Source organism: Xiphias gladius, chromosome 1 (assembly GCF_016859285.1).
Source record: "Xiphias gladius isolate SHS-SW01 ecotype Sanya breed wild chromosome 1, ASM1685928v1, whole genome shotgun sequence".
Taxonomy (NCBI): Eukaryota; Metazoa; Chordata; class Actinopteri; order Istiophoriformes; family Xiphiidae; genus Xiphias; species Xiphias gladius.
The window spans coordinates 35016024-35028381 of NC_053400.1; the positions used below are offsets into that span (position 1 = coordinate 35016024).

Sequence of the window (12358 nt, forward strand, 5' to 3'; positions counted from 1 at the left end):
ACGTTACAGTAGATCAGGGACGTTACAGTAGATCAGATCAGAGGGACGTTACAGTAGATCAGGGATGTTACAGTAGATCAGATCAGAGGGACGTTACAGTAGATCAGATCAGGGACGTTACAGTAGATCAGATCAGAAGGACGTTACAGTAGATCAGGGACGTTACAGTAGATCAGGGACGTTACAGTAGATCAGATCAGAGGGACGTTACAGTAGATCAGATCAGGGATGTTACAGTAGATCAGATCAGGGACGTTACAGTAGATCAGATCAGAGGGACGTTACAGTAGATCAGATCAGGGACGTTACAGTAGATCAGATCAGGGACGTTACAGTAGATCAGATCAGAGGGACGTTACAGTAGATCAGATCAGAAGGACGTTACAGTAGATCAGATCAGGGACGTTACAGTAGATCAGATCAGGGATGTTACAGTAGATCAGATCAGGGACGTTACAGTAGATCAGGGACGTTACAGTAGATCAGATCAGAGGGACGTTACAGTAGATCAGATCAGGGATGTTACAGTATATCAGATCAGGGATGTTACAGTATATCAGATCAGGGATGTTACAGTAGATCAGATCAGGGACGTTACAGTAGATCAGATCAGGGACGTTACAGTAGATCAGATCAGGGATGTTACAGTAGATCAGATCAGGGACGTTACAGTAGATCAGGGACATTACAGCAGATCAGGGACGTTACAGCAGAACAGATCAGGGACGTTACAGCAGATAAGGTCTGAGTTGATGTTACGTAGATCAGAAGCTCATGATCTCTGATGTTACAGTAAGAACCATATCATAACCATCAGCAGTACGCGTCAGTAAGAACCATATCATGTCCGAAAACTTTATAAGTAGCATAAATCAGTAAAACAGCGGCAGCATACAGTTCCTCTCAGATTTGACATATGACACCGAAACATGGAACAGTGCTCCATCAGATCTCTGCGCCACTCTCCACCGTGAAGAAGGAAAATCCTTTGTTTTCTTTCTGTCTTTCGTGTTTATCAGCACAAAATCAGTCTGTACTCTCTGTGTGTGTCGCAGACAGCTCTGAGGTACGAGGACGGTGAGGTGGACGACTCCTCCCCCCACCTTCGCAAAGAGAGAAGAAAGATGGCCGCCAACGATCAGGAGGGACGAAGGAGCCGCCGCTCGTCCAGTCAAAACCTCCCTGACCTCCTGTCCTCCTCCGCAGGCTCCTCCCCCTCCACCTCCCCAACCCCGCCTTCCCTCCCGCTCTCCCCCACCATCTCCTCCGCCTCCTCCCCCAGCCCCACGGCTGGGCTCGGCAGCACGGCCTCGTCCCCGCCGACCCCTGATCCCTGCAGCCCCGCCTCCAGTCCCTCCGGTTCCCAGAGAGGTTCTCCCTTGCCCCCCCACACCGCCCCCAACGGTACCATGACCACAGAGCAGGACACGAAGACACCGCTCAGCCCGTAAGTCCACTGTTAAAATGAGTTTAAGCTCCACACAGCATGACTCTCCAGCAGAAAATAGTTCTGTCCGAGCAAGACGAAGCTTTTCTGATCAGTTTGTTCAGATGCTTTGATTGTGGTGGCAAAGGAATCATACCTACATGGAGCTAAAAATGAAGCTCGGTCCGTCAATCTGTTATCACCTGTTGGCAGAACAATCAGAAACGGAAATTCGTAGTTGTTTGTTAAAACAAAACGAACTGAAATACTTTCTGAAGCACGGGAGAATTATCTCCTGAGAACTCGATTCTGTCCTGCAGACAGAGAACTTTCTGAAAAAGTGAGTCTCTCCTAGACTCTCCTGGACTCTCCCTCCAGGTCTGACCAGTCACCCTCTGAGCGCGCTGCCATCTGAGCTTTACCAAGTTTAGACCGACAGACTGAGGAGGGAACGTGTTTTATTTGGAACTAGCTTTTCTGAGTTCAATCTGGAGGAATGTTTGTCCTCAATGGGCCCATGAAGAACATTTCTGCTTATGTTTGGTCTCTGCAGAAAAGGTTTTAATAAATTGCTTTTTCAAATTTAAACACAAGACTTTACTGTGAGATTACTGAATAATTCTGAAGCCTTGGGTCTGCTTTGGGCCTGATAAGGATGCTGTGTTTCACTCATGCATTCCTTTCCAAATGAATCTCTGTCCACAAACAAGATAGAGTCATAATTATATGGAGGATTTGCAATTAGGATTCGCATATGATGCCATTGTATGAAATCTGAATCCTTTCGAAATCCTTATTGATTTAACATTTTGTTGGTTTGGACGTAGGAAACACTTCAGAGTGTCAGTATAATGAATGTTGATATGCTGTGGCTCAGAGTAGCTGGATCTTTTCTCCACAGAAACACACAGAGTCAGCTCCTGATCCTACGGTGTTCACCAGACAGCACGCAGTTCAGCTTAGCCGTTCCAGAGTTGACATTAATAAGTGACAGCTGATCTGAGCTGCAGCTGGAGACGTTTGACATTTTAAACCTGAGAAGCTGCTGCCTGAAGCTTTTCTACTCTCAGCTCTGGTAATAAGATGAGGAGAGGATAGAGGTTCAGTAACACAGTTGGTGTAGTCGGAGTGAATCTGTGCATTTTGCTGATGCGGGTATCAGAACGCCGAGTCCCTCGCACCACGTTTTCATACTCTGAGAAATATTGTCGTATCGATTAACCTGTTTGACTTCTGTTTATTTTGGATGGAATCAGCCTCTTATCTCTGAGACTGGAGTGTGATCATTAGACCTGAAACAATAAATCAGTTAATCCATGTGTTGATCAACAGAAAACTCATTTTTCAAGCTAAACCTGAGATGGTTCCAGCTTCTCCAGGGTGAGGATTTGCTGCTTTTCTATGTCTCATACGTTAGAGGAAATAAAATATATCTTTGGTTGTGTTTCCTGATGTTTCATAGACTAAAATACTAATCAGTTAATCAAGACAATAATCTGCAGATTTATCAATAAAACAAATAATTGTTAGTTGCAGCGCTGATTATCTTCTCTGGGATCTGGTTCTGGTTCTGGTTCTGGTTGTACTTCTTCTGACTTTGGGTGACGTGGTGTGTGTTCACTCTCTCTAACCACTGGTGTTTCCCTTTCCCCTCCCTCCCGCTGTGGTGTATCTGGACCACTAGGAGTCGCTCTTTCCTCAGCCACCACATGTCAGCTCTGGGTCTGAGCCGGAAATCCAGGCTCTTCTCCAAAACCAGTTCCATCTCTGAGGAGCCCTCAGCTGCCTGCAGGTCTGTAACACTGAGGCTGACCTCAGACCTGCTAACCGGAGTTAGCTGTCTGCTATATATATATATATATATATATGCACTGAACACTTTTCAAGATACTCAAATACGCTTTACACTACAAGTTCAAAAGGATCCTAGATAAATAAAAAACAAAATGGCTGGTTGATAGAGGTGATGACCTTTGACCTTTGACTTCCCCTGTGGAGAACAGAGGATTTTTTCCCGCTGCAGAGTTGGATCTTTTAAATCAAAAGGCTTTTCAGGCAGCAGCCAGTCTGTCGCCTGTTCACACAGAAACACACACACACACACACACACACACACACACACACACACACACACACACACAAGCAGCCGCAGCAGCAGCAGTGGGAATAACTGGGAAAAAACAGAGTTTGGAAACCAGAGTCTTCACTCTCTCTCTCCATTGTTGGTGCTTCACTCATTCTCTCCTTGTGTGTGTGTGTGTGTGTGTGTGTGTGTGTGTGTGTGTGTGTGTGTGTGTGTGTGCGCTGCAGCTCGTCCTCCTCAGATGCTTCTCTCCAGGAGAAGGTGTCCCAGTTGAACCCGGAGCAGCCCAGCAACAAGACGGAGACTAAAACCAGTTTCAAGTAAGTAAAGCAGCTGACCTGGACTGTACTGGGATGTGTGGTAACTGTGGCAACCACAATGCTACAGGTGAAGGGTAATGCTTGTAGCTTTAGAAGATGGACAGCTGTCTGTGCAGTAGATTAACAGGACGGAGGTTGTCGGGTTTTTGTCTGGTTCCTTGGAGGTTTTTCACTGTCCAGTTAATTCAGCTGTGATTGATCCTTTCTGGATTATTTCTTGATTATAGTTTTATCATTTCTGTAAAATCTTTAGAATTTCTTGCTAATTTCTGGATCTTTTCTGAATGATTTCTAAATCACTTCCAGGTAATATCTCTTCTGGATTTTAACATTTCAGGAACATTTCTTCATTATCTCTGGGTGATCTGTGAATGTTTTTGTTGGTTTTTTTTGTTTCTTGATCATTTCTTTATCCTCTCTTCCTCATTTCGTGATCTTTTCTGGATTTTTTTTTGTTATTTAATCCGGATCCGTTTTGCAAAATTTCTGGATCATTTCTGGGTTCTGTTCTGGATCTGGGCCTGGACTTTTTTTTTGTTTTGTTCCTTTTAATATAATTTTTGAATCAATCCTGGACCACTTCTGTCACCTCTGGATCTTCTCTGTATTAGTCCAGATCTTTTTCAGCTGGTATTTGTAAAATCACTGTCGTGTCGTCGGTTTTCATTCTGACAAACAGTGAAGACGGAGGAGGAAGTGCTGTCTGATCACACTGCTGTCTCTCTCTCTCTCTCTCTCTCTCTCTCCGTTATAACATCATGACTCTCGCCCCGCTCTCTTTCTCTCTCCAATATAACATTATAATGTTTTGTCTGTTGCTCTAATCTTCCTCTCTCTCTTTCTTCTCTCTCCTCCAAAATTCCTCCTCCCTCGTCATTTCTCTTCCTCGCCTTCCTCCTTCCTCCCCCAGCTCTGGGGAGGCTGACTGGCCCTTCTGGTGAGTACACATACCCCCCAATGCCTCCTTCTCCCCCTTTGTGTCTGTAGTCATCAGTCTGGTACTCAGCTGCATAAAATAAATGTTATTGATCTGATTTCTTCAGATTAGTGAGAGTTCGTGTATATTCGCATTAACACGGAAAGAGTAAAGTCATGAATGGACAATTTAAACTGGTTTACGGGCTTTCGACCTGGAAATTTGTTAATGGAGGTGGTTTCTGCGATTATTTCTTCTGACGTTGATCATTCTTTGTTTGAGGCACGGCAGGACACCTCCCATTTAAAACACGATGTAAACGAACCTTTCATAGCATCAGAGGATTGATAACTCTGATTTAGTTGTAGTCTAGTGTTAGTCTCCGTCCATCAGCTTCCAGTCCTGTGGCTCATGGTTTAAATGTTTACAGTTGACATGAAGTCTGTGTCTTTTAAAGGTTCGTTGCTGAAAAGAAAAAGGACTGACAGGAACTAAAGTATAAAACCTGATAAATTTAGAGATTTCCCAAAGCCGCGACTCTTGTTGCGCCACTTTTCCTCAGGAAGTCTTCGTGGCTCTTTAATAACTGTTTTCTGAGGGGTTTTATGCAGCTGTGTACCTGTCATCAGGTTTCGTGTTTGAAGCGTCTGTTGAGCAGCATCCAGCTGAGGATGATGGAAACCTGCTGATGGAGTGTACCGTTCAGAATCTGTGTGTGTGGTGGACTGGTGACTGTGGTTTGGGAAGGATTTCTAATTAATCAGTATTTACCTGAGAGGAGGGGCCGTCACGGTGTGACCTCAGCAGTTCAGGTGCAGGTGGGCCGCTGACAGTACCTGAGGAGAGATGAGTCCAGAAGGTTTCTGGTTTGCTTCTTGATGTTCAGCCTCTGAGTAGAGCTGCTGCCCAGCAGAGAAAACCTCTGATAACAAACCCCCTGGTGGTTCTCTGCGTTCTACCGCTGCAGCCGGAACGTTCTTCCACCGACCGAAATTTTCCTTCAACTTTCCTTTCTAAACATGTTTTTCTGTGGCAGCTCTTGGTCAAAATGAGGCTCCACCATTTGTATAATTTGAAAATCCTTGACTGTGGCGCCCCCCTCTGTTGTATTAAAAAGAAAATGTGGCAGACGGCAACCAAACAGAGCCGGACTAGAAACTGTGACCCTGAGAACTGGAGCACTTGAGGTCCTCGGCTTTCTTTTTGTGTGTGTGTGTGTGTTTGTCCTGGTCCTGCTCAGCACTTTGTTGTGTCTCTGCAGCTCAGAGGACTGTAATGTTAATCAGGACAAGCCGGTTCTGAAGAGGTTTGAGTAAGTACTGCTGAACCCCCATTGCATGCTGGGAGCTGGAGGGAGCCTCCAGTCGGTGCCTCACTGTCTGTGTATGTGCGTGTGTGTTGATGCAGCCTGGGTTGTGTGTTTGTGTTAAATCTAGTAAGATGTTGCAGGTTTACAGAGTACAGGAGCAACAGACTCTCAATGTCCCGGTCAGGGTCCTTCTCTGTCCTCTTTGTGGATTTTCAGCGAACTTCAGTATGTTGATATTTCCCCGCACAGAAAACCTCTTCTGTCCCGTTGTTTTCTCCTCTCTGTCTCCTGGTCCTGGAACCTGATCTGGACCTGGTCGGGGTCTATTGTCCTCCTGCGGTACGGATCAGAACAATAGAAAGCTGCTGCAGCAGCTGAACAAAGACATGCAGCCCAGATGACAGAGCAGAGACCAGAAGCTCTGTGGTTCCTCAGAGCACCTGACGTACAATTCTGAGGTTCTTCAGTTCTGTGCTGCATTTCCCTCCTGCTCCGACACTTCAGGGGGAAACACTGATCTTCTCACTGCGCCAGTCACTGGTTACGTTGCAGATTAAGATTGTAGATGTTAAAATCTGCAAATATCTCAGCGTTGGCACAGCCGCTTTCACCATTAACAACTTAAAGAGGCAAAGCATAAAAACATACGATGCCGCCCCAGTTTAACGCCTAAAATCGTAACGGAAAATCCTTTTATCAGTAACCACGAATGCAGACGTTAGAAGCGAAATTAGTAATGGGCCAAATTTATGGCAAATTTACAGAATAGTCACTCTGCTTATGAACCAAGAGTAAACATTGATTACTGACAATTATTTTGATGTGATCATTAGATTTTCTTTTATTTACAATAAATCCGACATGTGAAAGCCAAAATAGAATATACATCTGGAATTAGAAAATAATATTTTGACTTGTATATAGTGTAAATATATATAAATAGGTGTGTGTGTGTGTGTGTGTGTGTGTGTGTGTGTGTTGCTGGTGGCGGGGCTGACGGGATCCTGACCTGTGTGTTTTGTGTTTCTTTTAACAGTTTAACAGCTGGTGTTTAATCTGCAGCTGGTTTGGTTTTGCGGTGAAAAATGAAAATGAATCTGAAATCTGTTCAAATCTGCAGCTCGTTGGTTCTTTCTGCTGATTAAAGATGATTTCAGTGCTTGGGTTTTACTCTGCTTTCACATGCTGTCGACAGTGTTCACGTATCTGTCTGGTGATAATCTATATTTTTCTTCTTGTTGACAAATCTCATGTCCAGACTCAAACCAACAGTGCGTCGGTCCGTCTCTCAACACCGTCCCTCCTCTGTCTGTGGCTCTCAGCTCCGAGCCCATTGGTTCCTACTGAAGACGTAAAGCTTTAAAAACTCCTCAAACAAGTCTCAGTCATTTTCCTAAAACAGCTGCTCACTGTGGATTTCTATCAAACAATCAGGAGGAAACAGTGAGTGTGTCGGGGACTATTTTCAGCGGCGGATGAATCCACAGTTGGTGCTGTAGAGAGTATCTGTGGCAGCAGGACGATGTGTGTGTGTGGGACTGAGTCTAACTAAACTACAGTGTGTGTGTTCGTGGTGATGAAGCAACATGTCACCCAGAGCAACAGTGTGTCTCACCGATGTGTTGTAATAGTCTCTGGAGACAGTGGAGCTCTGAGGCTCAGAGGAACCAGACTCATCAGGCTGTAGATACACAGTTCCTGTTAGTGGGAGACAGTCAGTGTTGGTTTGAGTCTGAACGTGAGGTTTAATGACAAGAAGAAAAAGACAGAAAATCACCAGACTGGTTAAAAAAACAGAAATGTCCTGCTTCAGAGTGTGAGGACGTCCCTTTCTATCAATTACATTAAAGCTAAAAGTTAAAAACTTTCCTCTTTCTGAAGGAACAGCACATGAAAGAGACATCTGAACACATTTTGCTGCGTGTTGGCCATGTTAGCTCTGTCTCACCTCACCTACCCCCCCCATCTCACCTGCCCCCCACCCCCAGAGGCAACTTCCTACGCAACCTGGCAGCCACACAGTGGGAGAAGAAGAGGCGAAGTAAACAACTCAGCCAGTCCAGGCTGTCCTCGTCTGATGACATCATAGCCCCGAGCCCACAGCCGACAGCAGAGGAGAGCGGGGGTGTCCCGGCCACAGAGTCGTCACGTCAGGGTAAATCTTTCCGTTAAAACTAAAAACACGACAATGACATTGTTCGTATAATCTGTGAGTGAAACAAACATTTGCTCATCTGTGGTAGAATCTGGGTGAGATACACAGATGATTGATATATCTCTGTTTAATATAACTGATCCGTTTCCGTCACAGCGTCCAGCAGTTCAGAGACAAACAGACACCCGGACTCCCAGAATGACCCAGGTAAGAGACTCTTCACCCACAAGCCTCCTCCGTGTCTTTGTTTTCCCGACTGCAGCGTTCACTTAGTGTGTGGCCGGACTCGTGAGTATCTACAGTCCGTCCGGTCTGTAAAGTCTAACGGAGGCCGACCCGTCCATTAACAGTAAGCCACAGGACACAATCATGTGACGTTATGAACAGACTCGGTCTTTTAAAATACGCGGCTGAAGCTGAGTCAAACCTGGATCCACAGACCGCAGAAAAGCGGTGTCCCATCTCTGAAACCGAGGACATAGGTTTGGTCTCAGGGAGTGGGAGGGACACACTAATGTCATGATATAAAACTGGTCACTGCGCTTCCCATACTAAATGTAATCCAGCAAAGAAAGATGAAAACTATCTGAAATAATGTCCAATCCTGGCGTCTCCTAGGAGAATATCAAGTGTAGATTGCAGCCACTTCATCTGCATTTTTCACGATACAAACTTGTGCCCCTCTATACTCAGTCATCTGAAGCCTCCTCAGTTTCAATTTTCAAAACTTTTAGGAAGAAAGTCAGACACTGAACTGTGCAGCCCCGATGCAGCGAGGGTCTTTTTGTGTTTCAGTTGTAGACTTGACGTGTTGACATGTTAGACGCAATGAACTGACTCAGCTGCTGCTTCAACCCAAAGGATGTGTAACATGTTTCTGTGTGCGGCAGCGTCCGTGCAGCGTCAGTGCGGCACACTGTCCAACGACAAGAAGTTCCTGCTGGACATGCTCTACTCCAAGACGGCTGCCGCAGCGCCTCTGAGCCCGACGGCCGCTGCTCCCGACACCGCCGAGGAGGAAGGTGAGTCAGCACGCACGCGCATTTCTGCACCGCAGCGGACAGAGCGTCAACAAAAGAAGTTTGAAAAAGCTGAGTCCTTCAGCGTAAAGGTTTAGAAGAAGTCCTCCATGTTTTTATGACGTCACAGCTCGGTTTACCTGCATCCGTAAAGCTTCCGTCTGGACTCCGGCCGCTCTGCAGCAAAGCTGCTACCAAGAACATGCCTCCAGTTACAGCTGATCTCCCCTGACCCTCTGTATTGAAAGCAGTTGTTGACCTCTGACCTCTGGGAGGAGACTCAGGTGAAACTCTGAAAGTGATGGCGCTTTTGTTGTTGCTGCTTCTCGGCACCGAACAGCCGCTCACAAAGTCTCGGAACAAAAATCGGTCACATTTTTAAAAAAACACGTTAAAATCTGCTGTTTCTTTTATTTAAATTCTTCTTGGTTTCATACATTGTCTTCTCCGTCCCTTGTGTCTCCCGCTTCTGAAGTGCTTTATAAGTTAGGTCTCTTTGCTAAGGAGGCTAATTTACTGCCTGTCTGTGGTGCGTTTCGATGGTTCTGGAAGTCGAGGCGGAGTGAGACCTCTGTGTGTTCTCCTTCTCAGGTGGTGGCGATCTGGGCGGTCAGGGTCGGGTGTTGGAGCGTCTGTCCAGCTTCAGAGCACGCTCAGTGGAACCCTCCAGCCCCGGCGAGAGCAGCGCCTCCCGCAGGGCGGAGCTGGAGGGGCTGGAAGGCTCCGCCCAGGCAGCGCTGGCCCGACTGGCTGAAGAACAGCAGGTCAGGATATGGATGGAGTCATTCGCTCTCTGCATACACAGCTCTTTTCTATTTTCGGTGTGTCGTTAGAAGTGATTGCTTCATTACTACATAAAAACAGTTTATGTGGCAGAAGATAAAAGCGTTTATGTGGAATAACGAGCTGCCGTATACCAGTAGGAATCTTTTGTGTCGTCGAGTTTCATCTATCAAAAGTGAGCTTTTGTTGAAGTTGGGGGAAAAATCTGATCTGATCTGATCCGATGTTACATCTGGTTTATCTGAGGCCAGAGATCTTCAGTGTCTCAGCTGAGAGCTGCTGTTCGTCCTCTGGACATCGAACACTGCGAGAAAGCGGTGGAAAGTCCCCATTTTCTGATTTACTGTACAAACTATGACGGTTTGAGTTAGTTTTCCATCAAATGTCCCTGAAATATTCTAGTGAACAGATGATTAAAAACTGGCCTGGAGGTTTTATTAAGTTTGATAACTTTGTCTATAAAGTCTGGAAAAAAGGACAAGATGGATTATTTCATGAGTATTCACCCGGATTTCTCCAGCGTTGTGTAGTAAATGTTTTTGCCAGTGATTTGTGATTTTTTTATTTGCAGCCAGTCAAGGTCTGATGGTGTTTTATCTTGGTTTTCTGTTTCTGGACCTGTTTGTTGTGTTGTTGCTGGAGGGTGAATACACGGCACTGTGGTTCTGGTTTAGATGAATGTGTGGGCTAGACGTGGTTTTATGGAGGAACCGATAAAAAAGCCCTGTATGTAAAGCTGTTCAGGAAGTGTGTCTCAACTTGCACCATCAGAGCCGTCACCTCCGGCAGCAGAGCAGCATCGACGTGGAGAGCCACACCCGCCGCCTGGAGGCGACCCAGATTACCCCGCTAGGCCCCGGGGGCCCCGGCGATGCCTGGGACCAGCTGCAGCCGAGCGCCGCCGCCCTGCGCATCAAAGACCTGGACTTCTCCGACCTGCTGGACGAGGAGGACATCGACGTCTTGGACATGGACACCTTCGACTCCTCCTCCTCCTCCTCCTGCTTCTCTGGCATCCCTCCCCCTCCTCCTCCTCTCCCAGGCTTGGGTTCTCCTCCTCCTCCTCCTCCTCCCCCACCTCCTCCACCAGGGGGTCTGTCTCCTCCCCCGCCTCCTCCCCCTCCACCAGGTGCTCCCCCTCCTCCGCCCTCGTCCTCGGCCGAGGCGTTCTCTCAGAAGAAGAAGAAGACGGTGAAGTTGTTCTGGAAAGAGCTGAAGCAGGCAGACAGACCTCAGAAGTGTCGCTTCGGCCGCGGGACGGTGTGGGCGTCTCTGGACAAGGTGGTGGTGGACACGGCCCGACTCGAACACCTGTTTGAGTCTAAAGCCAAGGACCTCCCCGTCGCCAAGGTAACCGGTCCTGTTTTTCATTCCCACACTAAGAAAGTGTTGAACAGAACAAACAACATCCTGTTGATTTATCCGGTCTTTGAGTCTGAACAGCAGCAGAGCTGAACGTGCAAAGTTTGTCCTGAGGGTGGCGCTAGAGGAGAGCTCAGGGGTCATTAAAACGTATGAGGTTGAGCAGGGGAAGTCACGGGAATCGGGCCAGATATCGACGGACTGACTGACACGGCGTCGGTGTCGGGCAGCGACAAGAACTGCTGTCCTCTGTTCGTTCTGCGTCACGTCACAGGTCAGCGTGACCAGCACACAGCTGAACCTCGGTCACGAGGATGAAGCAGCACTGAATACAAGACACGTCTTCCACAGTACAATAAAACACTTTCATTCATTCAGCCGCGGCCTGGAAACACTTTGTTCTCTTGTATCGTAATAACAAAACACAGCAACACATTGACAGACATTATAGTATTAATCCATTTGAGAGAGATATAATGTAAACACTGCCACCAGGTGTAGAAGGGGGGAAGGTGCGTCGAAATTTCCAGCCAAATCCCAGAGCGCAGATACCTGCAGGAAGACGACCTGTCTTCAGCCTGGTCGCTGCGTCCGTTTGCCTCTGCGTGACAATCGATCCGGCCCCATCAGTCCCATCGCGCGCCGAGGACGGAGACACTAATGAAACTGCTCTCGTCTGAAGCGCCTGCATCTCCAACATAAAAACGGCCTCGAAAATCTCCACACATGAGCCGCGTGATCAAGCCCAAAGGAAACATCCCAAAACTTAGATTAGTGGTCAAAAGAACAAGACGGAGGAACCACATCCTCACATTAACACGGAGGATCATTTACTGAAAGGTTACAACTCGCTGTAAACGCTGCACTTTTCATAGAAAACCGTGAAATAAGTAGAGCAGCACTTTGCTAACCATTTTATGACGCCACACCCCGAGCTACGGGAACCCGACAGGGACATTAACATGATGTGTCTGTGGGCGAATGT

The 12358-nt window shown here is 46.9% G+C and overlaps 1 protein-coding gene across 11 annotated transcripts in view; it reads left to right on the plus strand.

Annotated features, from left to right (window-relative positions):
- fhod1 (formin homology 2 domain containing 1) overlaps nucleotides 1–12358 on the plus strand; it is a 61544-nt gene that overhangs the window by 37473 nt on the left and 11713 nt on the right. For 2 of the 11 annotated variants that reach the window (XM_040131851.1, XM_040132658.1), the window contains exons 10-20: nucleotides 1056–1447; nucleotides 2759–2806; nucleotides 3111–3218; nucleotides 3737–3829; nucleotides 4740–4766; nucleotides 6007–6057; nucleotides 8043–8209; nucleotides 8366–8416; nucleotides 9100–9231; nucleotides 9820–9992; nucleotides 10783–11361. In XM_040131851.1, the coding sequence (XP_039987785.1) occupies nucleotides 1056–1447; nucleotides 2759–2806; nucleotides 3111–3218; nucleotides 3737–3829; nucleotides 4740–4766; nucleotides 6007–6057; nucleotides 8043–8209; nucleotides 8366–8416; nucleotides 9100–9231; nucleotides 9820–9992; nucleotides 10783–11361 (1821 nt within the window). The remainder of the gene's footprint in view (nucleotides 1–1055; nucleotides 1448–2758; nucleotides 2807–3110; nucleotides 3219–3736; nucleotides 3830–4739; nucleotides 4767–6006; nucleotides 6058–8042; nucleotides 8210–8365; nucleotides 8417–9099; nucleotides 9232–9819; nucleotides 9993–10782; nucleotides 11362–12358) is intronic. The other 9 variants (XM_040132226.1, XM_040131888.1, XM_040132147.1 and 6 more) reach the window with 9 other exon arrangements.